The sequence below is a fragment of the Hypanus sabinus genome, chromosome 27, assembly GCF_030144855.1.
Source record: "Hypanus sabinus isolate sHypSab1 chromosome 27, sHypSab1.hap1, whole genome shotgun sequence".
Lineage (NCBI taxonomy): Eukaryota > Metazoa > Chordata > Chondrichthyes > Myliobatiformes > Dasyatidae > Hypanus > Hypanus sabinus.
The window spans coordinates 31,265,844-31,282,599 of NC_082732.1; the positions used below are offsets into that span (position 1 = coordinate 31,265,844).

Genomic DNA, 16,756 nt, shown 5'->3' on the forward strand with positions numbered 1-16,756 from the left:
ATGATGACAGGTGCTCTATTCTGCTGAAGTTTCCAGTTAAAATATGGTCTTGTTCAGTGAGACATTGGGTTAAATCAGGGATTGCTGACCAGTGCAGCTTAAAGGGCCTGAAGGGTCTATTCTGTGCTGAAGCTCAATAATTAATAAATAATTCATTAATTGAGTGAGTGACGATCAAGAAGAAGCCAACCTAATTTGAAATACATAAGGATCTTTGACAAATGTAAGACATCTTAAACTCTTGAATCTTTTCTCCATTAAGAAAAAAAATGATTGGTAAGGAAGAGGGACAAATATTTCCTTTTCATTTTTAAACTCTGCTGAAGTTTTCTTCCACTTTGCTTTAATGTTCCAAACTCTGTGTATTAAGTCTAGAGCAAAATTCACAATTTTTAGGACACTAGGGCACTTTAGGTTCAGAAACTATTTTCCGAAGTTTTTCTTTCTGCACTCTAGTTCCTAAGGTTGACATAACTCGTTTATGGTTTACACTTAATTTTACTGTATTCTTTTCCTCCCCAGCGCTTCGATGAATTATTGCAGCTTGCCTCAAGAGGGCAGCATACAAATGTTGACATGTTAGTTCGTGACATTTATGGAGGAGCGTATGAATGCTTTGGGTTGACTAGCGATCTTATAGCTAGTAGCTTTGGAAAATCTGCAACTACTGATAAAGGTAAGGTGTTGTTAGTAAATTTGAGGCTTTTGTTTGTCTTTTGAAAGAATATGGTCATCCCTTGCCACAATACCTAAGGCCTTTTTTTAACTACTATTTTTGGCATGTTGGACTGACTTACTGTAGAATTGAAGACTTTGAGACTTAACTGAAGTTTATTACTGCCTATAAAATACAGATTCTCATCTGTGTTCATTTGTTCCAGAGTAGTTATTAAGAGAAGCAAAGTTTGAGATTTTTGGTGTTTTGGAATAAACTAATAATTCATCCATCCATAAAAACAGTTGTGCTGTTCACTTCACTGAAACCATTCAAAGTCTATATTGTTTTTCTGTGCCTAGAATTTACTAAAGAGGACATGGCCAAAAGTTTACTTCATATGATCAGCAATGACATAGGCCAACTGGCTTGCCTATATGCCAAACTTCATAACCTTAGCAGAGTTTACTTTGGTGGTTTCTTTATCCGAGGACACCCTGTAACCATGCACACAATTACTTACAGTATCAACTACTTCACAAAGGTACCACTTGTGGGGATATTTGTGGATGATGGTGGGGGGTGGTGTTATGGAAGCTGGGGCTACGTGAACTGCTTATTACAAGTAATTCTAAATAGCAGCCAAATAGTATAATATTTAACTTCTATGAATTTAGTCTCTTGATCTCTTTGCATATATAAAGTATGAAATTCAACAGAATGACAAATTTATCATTTAGCACTGGTTTTATCTCTCTTGGTGGCTAGGGTGAAGTCCAGGCACTCTTCTTGAGACATGAAGGATATCTTGGTGCCATTGGAGCCTTCCTAAAGGGAGCAGAGGAGGACAGTAAGTGTTTGTATTCATTCAGCTGTTACTAAAATCTAAATATTCTTACCTCTGCCTGATAGATACTGCATTGTTGGTTCAGTTATAAGTGGAAGTAGACCTTTCAGCCATTTGATTCTGATCTATTTCTCATTTAGATCGTTGCTGAGATCTGTCTTTAACTTTTTTACTTTGTTTCTTTAACATCATCTTAACAATCTATTATCTGTTTAGAAAGCTTTAATTAACCCAAATCTCAGCATCATCTTGGTAGCAGGAATTCCAAACTTCTATGATCTTTGATGTGAAGTAGTGATTACTGATCTCTTCTCTAGCCCTGAATTTGTTAAGGCCCTGTGTTCTGAATTCTTCACAAGCAGAGATGGTGCTAGTGAAGAATTCAGAACACATTTACCAGCATTGTTTACGCCTGTGTTTATCTTAGATTTTTGTTGCTCTCTATTCAAAGGATGTAAATCATTATAATGTGGGCTATCCTTATCATGTAGTCCTAGTAGTGAAACTCAGCTTGGTTTACTTGAATAGAACATTTGCCCTTTGTCAGAAGATCCAGAACTTATTTGCTGTGTAAGGTGGTATTCTGCAGGGTTTCTGAGTGTGTATTTGTTTTTTTGGTAAATATGCTTGATTCTAGTACTTTTTCATTGTTCCCAGAACTGCTGCCTTTCCATAACCATCTCATTTTGTTACATTTTACCATTTCTTTTACCTTTCAGATCCTAATCAATATAGTTGGGGGGAGAACTATGCTGGCAGTTCGGGTTTAATGAGCAGCACACCTGATGTACATCCAATGCAGCGAACACGAAGTGGAACGGTATGTGGCTGTAAATCAGAATTGTTATTTTGTACTGAGTTGCCTGTATATAAAATCTTCCATTCAGAATGTATTGAATGCAGTCTATGTATTAGGCAAAATACTCCAATATTCATCAGCTGGTCTTCTTTAAGGATAGTTGCAAATAGTGAGCAGGCTTGGGGATACCAGGAAGTTGGTGGCATTGTACATTTTTGACTAGAATAGTACAGGATAAATTTAGGCCAGTTTTAGAATTTGTGTAATGTAATTTGTTCCAAATGATTTGCAAGAAAATTTTTGATTATGCTTTCTTGTAGTGCAAATTAAAGTGTGGTAGTTGTAATTCCATGTTTGTGGCACATTAAAGAATTTGGATTTATGCTGAAAATGGAGAGATTCTTTAATGATATTCTCTACAGTAGGGCCTACATTTGCAGTGTCAATTCACAATATAAGCACTTTATGATTAATTCACACACTGAATCATCTTATCACAAAAAATATTTTTAATGCCAGCATTCCATGAAAGATAACATTTTGTGCATACAGTACACAAGGAGACAATGAATTGCATAGAGGAATAGAGAGTTTAAAGAAGCGAGTGGGGGCAGTGGGCACATTTTGCACATCACAGTTCCTGTGGAGACTTTGGATTGTGTAGGTGAAGAAACAGTTTAAAAGAAGTAAGCGGGAGCAGTTGGCAAATTTTGTGCACCACAATTCCCAAGAAGACATTGAATTGTGTAGATTGTTCTTTCTTTCTTTTCTCGCCCTCTTTCTTGGATTTAAACCAGCGTTGCAGGGGATGGCAACCAGAGCTCCAGAACAGATGGTGGAATGTTTGTGAAGAAAGATGGAGTATGGTGGAACTAATCTTCTAAGTTGCGTACATTTCATTGCAAGGAGTATTGTAGGAAAGACGGATGAACTTAGGGCGTGAATCAGCAGGTGGAATTATGATGTTGTAGCTATTAGGGAGACTTGGTTGCAGGAGGGCAGGACTGGCAGCTCAGTTTCCGGGGATCTATTGTTTTAGACATTTTAGAACAGGAGGGATTAAAGGGGGAGGGATGTCAATACCAGTCAGGGAAAATGTCATGGCAGTGCTCAGACGGGACGGACTGGAAAGCTTGTTTAGTGAGGCTTTATGGGTAGGACTGAAGAATAGTAAAGGGATGACCCTGTTAGTGGGATTACAATGTATACCACCCAAGAGCTTGCGGGATTTAGAGGAACAAATTTTTGAAGAGATCGCAGACCGTTGCAAGAAACCTAAATTTGTGATAGGTGATTTTAATTTTCCACATATTGACTGGAACTCCCATACCGTAAAAGGGCTAGATTGGAAAGAGTTTATCAACTGTGTTCAGGAAAGTTTCCTTAATCAGTACATAAAGTCCTAAGTAGAGAGAATGTAATATTAGATCCCTTATCAGGGAATGAGACAACGCAAGTTACAGAAGTTTGTGTAGGGCAACACTTTGCATCTAGTGACCATAATGCCATTAGTTTCAAGGTAACTATGGAAAAAGACAAGTCTGGATCAAGAGTTGAGATTCTAAATTGATGAAAGGCCAATTTTGTTGGTATCAGAAAGGATCTGGCAAATGTGGACTGGGAAAGGTTGTTTTCTGGTTAAGAAGTACTTGGTAAATGGAAAGCCTTCAAAAGTGAAATTTTGAGAGTACGGAGTTTGTATATTCCTGTCAGAATAAAAGGCATGGATATCAGGTTTAGTGAATCTTAATTTTTGAGAGATATTGAGATCCTTGTTAAGAAAAAGGAGGTGCATAGCAATTATAGGCAGGCAAAAATAAATGAGATACTTCAGGAGTATAAGAAATACAAGAAACTCAAGAGAACAAGAAGTGGTAAAAGAAGGAAAGCAAAAAGAAGACATCATACAAGGTAAAGGGGAATCCTAAGGGTTGCTACAGATACATTAAAGGCAAAAGGATAACAAGGGGCAAAATTGATTTTCTGGATGATCAGAGTGGTCATTTGTGTGTGGACCTGAAAGAGATGGGGGAGATCTTAAATGGAATTGTTTTGCATCCGTATTTACTTGGGGGACAGACACAGTCTGAAAGTGTAGCAAAGCAGCAGCGAGGTCATGGATCATATACAAATTAGAGGAGGAGGTGTTTGCTGTCTTGAGGCAAATTAAGGGTGGATAAATCCCAAGGGCCTGACAAGGTTTTCTCTCAGACCTTATATGAGGCTAGTGCAGAAACTGCAGGGTCCCTAACATCCTTAGTCATGGGTAAGATGCTGGAGGATTGGAGGATAGCTAATATTGTTCTGTTATTTAAGAAGGGCTCGAAGAATAAGACAGGAAATTTTTGGCTGGTGAGCCTGTCATCAGTAGTGGAAAAGTTTTTGGAGTTAGTTTTAAGGACTGGATATACAGGAATTGATTGGGAATGGTCAATGTAGTTTTATGTCTGCCCAATCTTATATAGTTTTTTGAGGAAGTTACCAGGAATGTTGATGAAGGCAAGGCAATAAATGTTGTCTACATGGATTTTAGCAAGGCCTTTGGCAAGGTCCTGGATGGGAGGTTGGGCAAGGAGGTTCAGTTGCTTGCATTCAAGATAAGGTAGTAAATTGGATTAGACATTGGCTTCACAGGAGAAGGCAGCAAGTGTTAGTAGATGGTTGCCTCTCGAACTGGAGTCTTGTGACTGGTGGTGTGCCGAAGGGATTGGTGCTAGGTCCGTTGTTGTCTGTTATCCACATCAGCACTCTGGATGATATGGTAAAGTAGATCTGTAAATTAGCAGTTGACACCAAGATTGGGGTGATGTGGACAGTGAAAAAGACTGTCAAAGCTTGCAGCGGGACCTGGACCGGCTGGAAAATTGGGCTGAAAAATAGCAGATTAAATTTAATGAAGACAAGAGTGAGATGTTGGACTTTGAGAGGGCCTTACTCAGTGAGCGGTAGGACACTGAGGAGTATGGTAGAATAGAGGAATCTGGGGATACAGATCCATAATTCCTTGGAAGTGTTGTCAAGAAGTTGTAAAGAAAGCTTTTGGGGTACATTGGTCTTCATACTCAATGTATTGAGTACAGGAGTTGAGATGTTCAAATTGTATAAGATGGTGAGGCCTAATATGGAGTTTTATGTACAGTTTTGGTCACTAACATGCAGGAAGAATATCAATAAGTTTGAAAGAAGCAGAGAAAATATACAAGGATGTTGCTGGGACTTGAGGACCTGAGTTATTGGAAAGGTTGATTTAGGTTTGTCTTTATTCCCTAAAATGTAGAAGAATAAGGGGAAATTTGATAAAGGTATACAGAATTGAGGGGTAGAAATAGGGTAAATGCAAGTAGGCTTTTTTCACTGAGATTGGGTGTGACTGCAACTAGAGGTCATGATTTAAGCGTGCAAAAGTGAAATGCTTAAGGGGAACATGAGGGGGACCTTCCTCACCCAGAGGGTGGTGAAAGTTTGGAACAGGCTGCCAACACAAATGGTGGTTGCAGGTTCGATTTCAATGTTTAAGAGAAATTTGGATAGGTACATGGGTGGGAGGGATGTGGAGTGCCACAGTCTGGGTGTAGGTTGATGGGATTAGGTGGATTAATGGTTCGCATGGACACTTCTGTGGTGTAGTGTTCTATGAGTCTGTAAAGTCTTTTGCTAAAAATAACACATGATTTTTGCATTTTCAATATTGATCTGGGAAGATTTAGGTTTTTATTTTGAAATTGCAGTCTAATTCATACAGCAATGCAAAAGTGTATAAGACTAGTGTGAGTTTTGTCAAAGGTTTCTGGGTATCTTGGTAGCATCAGTGGACTGATATCAGTAAGTACTGTCAGATGGAAATTTCCCAAGGCATAGTCTTAGCTTTTAATGAAGGGAGGTTATTTCATGTATAAGGATGAATTAAAATGACTGTTGGGAGAAAACTACCTATTACCAAGAAGATATTGCAAATAACTTGAAACGCTTTTATTAAACTGGAGAGTATTTATGCATTAAATCACACTAGAACTATCTGTAAATTTAAGATTTTTTTCATTTCCAAACTGTTCTTCAACTTAAACATTCTTCTACTGAACTAGCCTCAATAATTTAATGGTAATGTGTTTAAGGGCTGAAGTTCCCCCCCCCCCACACACACACACACACACACTCTTATCTGCAAGTCTGAGATAGAATTTCTGGAAAGTTGGTGGAAGAAATCCAGCTGGTGAGAGTTTGCTTGTTGGGGAATACAGGGGACATCATTTAGTAATTTCATTCATTTTGAGTATTTACATTCTAACATGCATCTTTCATTCCTTTCTGGTCTCTTCCATGTTCTGTTAATCCTTCTACAGTTTTCAGTAAGTGATCCTCTTCATTTTACCACTCCCCCACCTTTGTCTTGTTGCATAAGCTTCCTTGTGTCATTCTTTCCCATTGAAAGGAGGAATGAAAAGTAGTAATCAGCAATTTCATGGACAATTGGCATTGAAGACAAATGGCTGATTAGTCATGCTTTTAGTTGTAGTCATAACTTTCCTTTGCAGTGTAGTCAGGAATCCAGTAGTAGGGTGGCACAGTAGTGTAGTGGTTAGCATATCACTTTACAGTACCAGCGACGCGGGTTCAATTCCCACTGCTACCTGTAAGGAATTTGTACATTCTCCCCGTGACTATGTGGTTCCCTCCGGGTGCTCTGGTTTCCTCCTACAGACCAAGGATGTACCTGTTGATAGGTTAATTAGTCACTAAATTGTCCTGTGATTGGGCTAGGGTTAAATTGGGGGATTACTGGGTGGCACGGCTTGAAAGACTGGAAGGGCCTATTCCAATAAATAAAATCCATTATTGTTTGATTCAAGGTACAGCTAATGTTTGCCATTCTCCTTGGAGAAAATTGCTGGCTACTATGCTCAATTTGCAGATCTGTGCTTGTTTAAACTTGAAGTGTAGTACCCATGCTCTGGGGGAATAAAAAAAAACTACTGTTTTATTCCTTTGGATGTACCGTGGTCTTTCCAAAGCTGCCAAATGAGAATGTACTAAATCCAGGTAGATAAATTGAAATCAGTGTATTGTTTGTATTGATAATTAACAAAGATTCAAAGGGTCAGCAATCTGTGTACAGTCTAAATTCTCCAGTAGCTGATTGATAAATGGAACATGTAGTTTTGCTATTAATATTTTTTTTAATTGTTATTACCTGAATAGCTGAGAAGGGCTGATTATGTTGGCCTGTATTTAAAACTTCAAATGCATAATCAAAGTGTAATGATGAAGCAGATATGACACTATAGAGTTATCCAACTAGCCCCACTCCCTTGCTCCTTCCCCATTTCCAGCAGATTTTTAAAATTGATTTTCTTTATGTTTCTACAATACGAGAAAACAAAAAAAGTAAAAATAGGTTTATACAGTGCAAAACAAACATAAGTGTACAGTTCATAACGATTAAGTAAAAGCACCCATAGTAGAATCGTATAAAGTTAGTTACCACCCCATCCTCCCACTACCCAACTCCAAGCCAACCTTACGATATATAAAAAAGTTAATCAGAACTTTTATCACCACAGAGCTATATTTATAAAAAGAAGGTATATTGCCTACTACCTAAACTATAATATGTTTGCACATTAAAAAAACCCAAAAAATCTTAATTGTAAGAAGTTGGAAGTAAGGGATTTAAATGCAAAAGAAAAAAAAGAGGGATGCACCCTTAATCTAAATGGGAATTAAGAAAATATTCAAGAAAAGGTCCCCACACCTCTTGGAACTTCTTGGAAATTAAGAAGTGAATAATGAATCTTTTCAAGATCTAAGCAGGACATAATGTCTCTGCTCCTTCCCCATTTCTAGTGGATTTTTACATTGTCCATAAGTGATTATTGAATGCATTATGAATAATTGAGCTTTAATGCATCCATCAGATTTGCCTCCACCACTACCCCTGGCAGTGCATAGCAGGCACCCACCACTCAAGTTCAAGTTTATTGTCATCTGACTGTGTGTATGTATGTATAGAACCAAACGAAATAACATTCCCCCAAAATGTATATCACATACAGCACATAAATCAAAATATTATCACAAATGAATTAATAAAATCTGATTTGAAGTGTAGGTAGTGTGCAACACAGGTAAGCAGTGGTAGTGATAACTCAGTTGAAGAAGCTGTTACCCAGTCTGGCAGTCTTAGTGCTGATGCTCCTATACCTCCTTCCTGACGGTAGTGGATCAAAGAGATAGTGGTAGGTGGTAGGAATGCTCAACAATGCTTCAGGCCTTTTGTACACAATGCTCCAGTAAATGTCACAAATGGGGAGAGGAGGGGAGGGAAGGAGATCCTCTCAGTGGTTTTAACCTTGGGGGCCAATGCCTTGTCACATCCATATCACACAATGATGCAGCCAGACAGGACACTCTTGATGGTGCTCATGTAGAAAGTTGTTAGAATGTGGGTGCATGCCTCAATCTCATCAGAAAATGTGAACATTGCTTTGCCTTCTTGACTAATGAGGAGGTGTTTAGGTCCAGGTTAGAAGGTTCATTACGTGCACACCAACGATCTCTCTCATTCTCTCCACTGAAGAGCTATTGATATGCAATGGGAAATGGTTGACCTGCACCTTGTTGAAGTCCTCAATCACCTCTTTTGTCTTGTCCATTTTGAGACTCAGGTTATTGTATTCACACCATTTGACAAGCCTTTCTACCTCTTCCCTGTTTGCCGACTCTTTGTTGTTAATGAGGCAAACCACTGTTCTTTCATCACCAAACTTGATGATGCGGTTTGAGCTAGATTTGGAGTGCAGTCGTGAATCAACAGTGTGAACGAGAGCAGGCTGAGCACACAACTCTTGGGGGCACCAGTGTCCAGCATGATGGAGCTCCAGATGTTGCTACCAACTTAAACTAACTGGATTCTTTCCGTCAAGAAGTCCAAGATCCATTTACAGAGAGATGTTAAGTCCCAACGAGGACAGTTTACCCACTAACCTCTGAGGGATGATAGTGTTAAATGCCAAGCTGAAGTCGATGAACAACATACCCAGTGTATGAGGCATCGTTTTCTAGTTGAGACAAGATGGAGTAGAGGGCCGTAGCTGTGGTATCATCAGTGCATTGGTTTGAGCTGTAGGCGAAATGGAAAGGATCCAATGTGGGATTTTATACAATTTATCACCAGCCATTCAAAGTATTTCTTGATTTTTGATGTCAGTGCCAATGGGGGCTGATTGTTTAGACCAGTTACCATCGCTTTCTTGTGCACCAGAGTGATGGTGGCTACCTTGAAGCCTACAAGGATAGTGTTCTGTTGCAAAGAGATATTTTAAAAAATCTCTATTAGCTGGGCTGCACAATCCCTCAGTACCCAACCAGGTATGTGGTCCGGCCCTGCAGCTTTGCCTTGGTCACCCTGGATTAGATCCTCCTCACCTCATCTCGACTGCAGTCAGACAATGTGCCAGTTACAAAGAGGAGAGGAATCTTTCCTTGATATTACATCATTCATTGCGTCTGTATAAGAAAAAAAATGTCCTATATATCTCCTTTGAACTTGCCCTTCTCACCTTAAATGCACGCACTCTACTGTTAGATATTTTAACCCTGGGTAAAAGGTACTACCTGTCTGCTCCATCAATGCCTCTTGTAATTTTATTAACCTCTATTTAACGCTCCAGAGAAAACAACCCAAGTTTGTTGAACCTCTCCTAAGATTACATGCCTTCTAATCCAGACAGCGTTCTGGTAAACCTCTTTTGCACTCTCTCTGAAGCCATGACATCTTCTCTACAATACTGTGCATAGTACACCTGGATTTTTTAAAATAAATTTTGCTTTAGATGTTTATTTTTTGTCTCCTGCATTAGTGTCAGTAGAAAAGAGCAAATTTCCAAAAATTCATTTTCCAAAAAATTAAATGTTACAGAGAATGTCTGTATTTTGTTAAAGAAAGTAACATATTAAGTAAAAGACCACTTTTCAAGTAAAAACCTGATTACTTTGTAGGCATATACCCTAGAGCATGATTAAACAAAGATAAAAAAATGACATGAAGAGTTGAATGAAACAGAAACAGGTATAGAAGAATCAAACTTGGCGAAGGACAACCAAATTAAGAGCTGAGGGTGTGGCAGATGTGACAATTTAACCTTCAAATCATCAATTGTTACACCATTGCGAGAGTAGGCAGTGCAGCAAGACACAAGCTGGTCAGCCTGCATTAGCAAGGTCTCTCCCAAGAAGTAATTTTGCAGCAGACAGAAGTTTTAAGATGTGCTGTCCAAGCTCTTCTGAAGAAATACAAAGAAATGGGCTAAGTTGAGGACCAGAAATGGAGTGGTCAACCGAAAGGTGGTCACACCAGATATTGATTTGATTTTGTTTTTTGCTGTTTACTGCTCTTTATAGTAATTTTTTTTGATATGTAGAAAGTTTTCATGAGCTTTGGAAGCATCCTTGCTCTACAGATTTTTTTTTACATATGCCTAAAATGTTTGCACAGTACTATATAATGGGGAAACTAGAAATGATTGCAGTGCTCCAGATGTGGCTTAAACCGAGTTTGATAAAGTTGCAATGTAACTTCCCAACTCTTGAATTCAGTTCTACGTTTAATAAAGGTAATCATGCCAAATGCCTTTTTATTCTAATGTGTCTTTCTCTGTAGCTACTTTCAAGTACCTGTAAGCTTAAATATGTCACTTGTGCTAGCTGACATTCCAAAACATTTCTTTGACATTCTTTTATAGAACATAGAACAGTATAGGCTGTTTGACCTTTTAACCTACTCCAAGATCAAACTAACACTTTCCTTCAGCGTAGCTCTATTTTTCTTCATTCATGTGCCTCTCTAAAAGTCTCTTAAATGTGCCTAATATCTGCCTCTACCACCACCATTGGCAGTGTTCCATGCATTGCTATTCTCTGTGTTAAAAAGAAATCCCCACTATACTTCCCTTCAATTACTTTAAAATATGTTCTGCCATATTAGCCATTACTCCCCTGGGGAAAAAGGTGCTGGCTGTTCTGTTATACATCTCTATCAAGTCATCTCTCATCTTCATTTGTTCTAATGAGAAAAGCCCTAGCTTGCTCAGTTGTTCTTCATAAGACATGCTCTCTTTTTCCAGACAGTATCCTGGTAAATCTCTGCTCCTTCTCTAAAGCTTCCATATTCTTTCTATAATGAGGCAACCAGAACTGGACACTCTAAGTGTGATCTAACCAGAGTTTTGTAGAGCTGGAACATTATCTCAAGGCTCTTCAATTTAAATCCCTTGACTAATCAAAGCCTGCACACTATATGCCACCAACAATTTTGAGGTATCTATGGATGTGGACCCTAAAATCCCTCTGTTCCTCCATCCTGTTATTACCTTGTACTCTGACTTCAAGTTTGACCTTCCAAAATGTATTACTTCACATTTTTCCAGATTGAACTTCGTCTGGCACATTTCAGACTAGCTCTGCATGCTGACAATGACTTTTTGTTACCTTTGACAATCTTCTACACTAATCACAACACCACCAGCCTTGGTGTCATCTGCAAACTTAGGTCTTGATATCTCTTGGATATATATAAAATAGACTCCAATGCTCCATTTGGGCCTAAGCAGTGTTTTATAAAGATTTAGTGAGATGTTTTTAGCTTTGTACTCTATGCATTAATAATATCTTGTATGCTTTGTTTGGTTTCAACGTATTGAGCCATCTTCAAAAATGTATACGTTTGAACCTGCCATGTTACAACCAACCAAGTAATGGAACTTGGAGTCCTGAATTCTCAAATCATGGCACAAATGTTTGAAATAATATTTATGTGGGGAAGAAGGTACATAAACAGCCACTTTTTTTCCAACTTTCATTTTGTTGATGCATGAGCAGATGTCACAGCTTTGTGAACAGAAAATTGAGATATGGACTGTTGACCGTACATCCTTTCCCCGTTCATGTAACTTGGATTGCTTATAGTTACACCTGCAGTTCCATCTGATTGTGCATTCCCTTTAATATCACACTACTCTGTTTGTTTTCTCATTATTCCTGCCAAATTAAGTTACTTCAGTATTATGTTTGTTAAAGTTTATCTGCTGTCAGTCTGTATTGTTGAGATTTGATTCCTTTTCCTTGGTATTTATCACATCCTTAGCTTTGTGTCATCTGCAGACTTTGAGATGGTGCTTTGTGTGTCAAATTATAGGAGTGTACAAAAAAAGAACAGTGGTCTCAATACTGATTCTGTAAGTGGGGGAGGATGCCGGTATGGAAGTGACATTGCGTGTATAGTTAGAAGGAGGCATCTGTGTTTGTGTTGTCCTTATCTAAGAGACAGAGTGCCCAATAACTCTCTACTTCTCCCCCTTTAAATATATGCTCCAGCTACTCATTATCACTTTAATTTTGCTAATGTGTGGTACTTTATCAAATGGTTTTTGGAAGTCAAATATTGAACATTAACCACACTATCCCTTACTCATCCTTTATTTCACCAAAGACCATGATTATAATTTTACTTCATCAATGCACTTTGCTCAGAACAGTTCTCTCCAATAATATTAAGATGGCTTGTGAACATTGAGTTGTAACTTTTGTCTAACTGTGTCTAACACTTCTCCATTTTTTAAAGAGAATTGGAAAATTGTGATTAGAGCTGCTGCAATTTCAACATGCACTTTCCTCAACAATTGAGGATGCATGTATCTGGAGTGGGTAAAGTTTCCACTTTTGACAATGCTGATGTAAATGTTTCATATGGAAGAAAACAACACTGGTATCCAGCTTAGCACTGCCCCACAGATTGATTTATTATAGTGCTGGTTGTTCTCCAGTCTGAACGTGTTATTTTCTGTACTTAGTAAAAAGACATCTGCTTGGGCTATGCACAGCTGTGCCAGGAACCTAGCATGAATCCTTGCCTTCCCCAGTGCCGTGTGATGTCGTGGGTATCTGAGTGCTGGGAGCCTGATGTGAATCCTTGCCCTTAATCTCTGATTGCCAATTGGTTCTCCTTGAGCAGTGAGTTGACCTGTTGCTTGGAGAGAGGCTTGTTGTGACAGCTATCCAGGAGTAACAGTGAGATACTTGATGCTAAGTTGTGGGGTTCAGGACTGTAACTCGGCTTACATAGTGAGTGTAAGACATTGATAGGATCTTGCAGTGTTTGCTCCTTGTGTTGACTGATTGCATGGATCCAGTGGTCTCCCTGTGTCTTTGTTTTACTCCACAGCTTTCCCTGCCTATAGATTTCTCTGTGGTAGCAAGTTCAATGGTGGTACTTTAGAGAAAGCTTTGGGCCGGGAGAGCCATGCAGCATAGAAGGGGACACTGCTTCCATCACATCCAATGAGCAGTGATCAGAGATGTCTGTCAGCACGTGGAACTACCTCTGTCATTGTCTAGAAACAGCATGCACTCATCTTGCTGTCCACAGTTGCAGTACTGAAAGGCCACATCATACCCCTGCGCCCCCGGCCTGTCTAACATCAACTCTACAGTCAGCCTCTGGTTCACTGCAGGTTCCTGGTGCAGCAATGCTTCATGTATGTTATAATTACCCCTTTCAGGACTGATTCCAATGGTTCTTTGTGTGTGCTAGATGAGGTTACTGGCATTGTTTTATTTATGAGCTTCTATACATTATGACTAGTTCCTCCACTACCTCCTTTATGACTAGCTTTTATGGAAATAGAAGTAGAATGAATTCTGTTTTCCTGCTTTTTGTGTCTGCAGTGCTTTTAAAGCCTATTAGTGTAGAGGCACATATTAGTATTATTGCCAGTGTGAAATGGAAGAAGCTTTAATTGTTGTTGGCATAAGCACAGAGCCATCTAGGTTTTGCTTGCATGTGATCCATGCTTTCATGAAGTGAGAAATTAAAAGCAAGCATTGCTTTGGACAGTAAACTCAAGTTTGGTTCATTGGCAGTTTGACATGTTGGAGATGGACCGACTGGAGCGGCAGCTGGTGAATCTTCCCCTCCTGCTCGATGCATCATCGTACGTTCCAGATACAGTTGACCTCACTGAAGATGCCATGGCAAGGGAGTATTGGTTGAGCTGCTTTGAAGATGCTTTAGATGGTGTAAGTTACATATATGTAGATGCATAGAATGTATATTACTAAAATAGGTCATTCAACTCAACAGGTATTTGCTGGCCTTTTTTTATCCCCATTTGAGATTATCAAGACTCCTTCATTGATACTCTCCCAAACTTCAGGAGCTGCTGCTGCTAAAATAGAAATGTTCAACTTGATCTTCTTAAGAATAACTAGAAAATATTGTTATCAAGTTTTCTTTTGCCCCTTACCAACTTCTGGCAATTGAAGGTGCTGACATCTTCTGTAAGTCCTGTTGCAGATAAATTCATCATGTGCAAGCATAAACAATAATGCAATCAAGCAGCTCTGCCATTAAAAGACTGATCTTATTTTAAGATTTACTTCTTGCATTTCCAAAAATATTTCCTGAGTATTATTCGGAGAAAATTTACAAGGATATTGCTTGGTCTTGAGGACCTGAATTAATGGGGAAATGTTGAATAAGTTAAGACTTTATTGAAACATATGAGAAGATATTTAATAAAGATATATGAAACTCTGAGAGGTTCTATGCATGCTGGCTTTTCCCCCTGAGGTTGGGTGAGATTAGAACTAGAGGAGATGGGTTTAAGTAGAAAGATGAAATATTTGAGGGGAACTTGAGGGGAAAATTCAGTAGGTGGTACAAGTGTAGAGTGAGCTACCAGTGTAAGTGGTGGATGTGGGCTCAAATGCAACATTTAAGAGAAGTTTAGATAAGTACATGGTTGAGAGGGGCATGAAGGGCTCGCCCAGGCATGGGTAGACTGGACTAGGAAGAAAAACAGATCGGCAAGGACTAGATGAGCTGAAGAGCCTGTATCTGTGTTGTAGTATTCTAGGACTATGGTTCTATGGAATGTCTAGCTTTTTGTTTTGTTGTCCTTAATGAAGCTAAAAGTGTAGATTCTCAGCAACTGCCCAATTTGAGATAAAACAAACTTTCAATTGAATGAGATGTATATGTCTTATCCTCGCATCAAGGGAAATTAAATTTGCAGCTTTTAAGGCCATTATTAGTGAATCTAGATGCTTATCTTTGTATTGTCAGTGGTTCTATGGGTTGCACTCTCCCCTCATACATAATGCCAACTTGTATATAAAACTGCGATAGTGCTGCACAATTAGAATAGTCATGAGACTTTAATCTACGGTCTTTTTTACCATCTGAGATAGTCATCTCATCCATGTTTTCAAGAAAGTAAAAAATAATTATTTCTAATGTTCTGGCCATGATTTATCCCATACCCTTTATTATACAAGTATTATCTGCTCATGTTGTTTCTTCTGTTGCTATTTTTGAGACCTTTGCTGCATTCAAATTGGCTAACACGCTTTGAATGGTATATTAGAACAGGAGTTATACTTAAAAGTATGTAACTAGCTGTAAATTTGTTGTGGGACTTCTTGACTTGTATAAGGTACTATATATTGTAAATATAAGGTTTCTAGTTCATTTATAGCAACTGCAGAAAGAAGGCCGAAGGCTAAGGTTTGTGGTCCTGTCTAGGTGCGTGGATGCCAATGTCCACTCAGTCATTCATAAGCTTCTAATATGGAAGTAGGCAATGGTATAGGCACTTGACAAATTGGGCAGCATCTGTGGAGAGACAAAGCGGAATTGCTGTCAAGACTGGGAAGGTTAATCATCATAAGGCAATGGCTCTGTTCCTGTCTCCTAACTTGATGAATGTTTTTACTGTTTTTTTAGTTTTTATTTCAGTCTTTTAGCATCTTCAGTTTTTCAGCTTTATTAATGCAGGGTTCTGTAACTTGTGCAATGCATATAAGTTTACTTCTAGAATGAAATGTGATGTTTGTCATTTATGGTAATTTTTGGTTGCTGTGGGCTTAGACAATGTGGGCCCCTACTAACTGCCCCAGATCCACTAATTGGGGACACTTTACTGCACTAATCTACCAAGGAAAATGTATCTGCTAGATAACTCTAATTTACGAGTCCAGAAGTTCTGGATTGTGCAGAAAATTTGGTCCCATCTGAGTAACATTGGTTTATCCTGCTGACAGGAAAGAGGATAGGTTTTTAGGTTAAGTCATCATGGAATGCAGTTTTAGAATATCCTTTTTTAACAAAAAAAAGCAAAGGAAGTTGTATCTAATTCTGAATGTCACTTTTAAGGCTGTAGAGTGTGTGCATAATTGACTTAGTAAAATATTTCCAGGACAAGGGACATTAATTTTGTGGATAAACTCTAGTTCCCCTATGAACAGAGAGGGCTTGATTGAGGTATTTAAAATCCTGAATGAGAGAAACCAGTTCTATTGATGGTAATATCAAGAATCAAAAAATGACAGTGGGTGGCAAAGGAACCAAAAATGCAATGAAAAACAGTGAGGTGTTAGGATCTGATATAAGGGAGTACCTTAG

General features: G+C 38.7%; 1 protein-coding gene across 3 annotated transcripts in view; it reads left to right on the forward strand.

Annotated features, from left to right (window-relative positions):
• pank4 (pantothenate kinase 4 (inactive)) overlaps nt 1-16,756 on the forward strand; it is a 75,679-nt gene that overhangs the window by 21,766 nt on the left and 37,157 nt on the right. For 2 of the 3 annotated variants that reach the window (XM_059952160.1, XM_059952162.1), the window contains 5 exons: nt 523-676; nt 1,018-1,199; nt 1,424-1,505; nt 2,222-2,322; nt 14,215-14,370. In XM_059952160.1, the coding sequence (XP_059808143.1) occupies nt 523-676; nt 1,018-1,199; nt 1,424-1,505; nt 2,222-2,322; nt 14,215-14,370 (675 nt within the window). The remainder of the gene's footprint in view (nt 1-522; nt 677-1,017; nt 1,200-1,423; nt 1,506-2,221; nt 2,323-14,214; nt 14,371-16,756) is intronic. The other variant, XM_059952161.1, reaches the window with a different exon arrangement.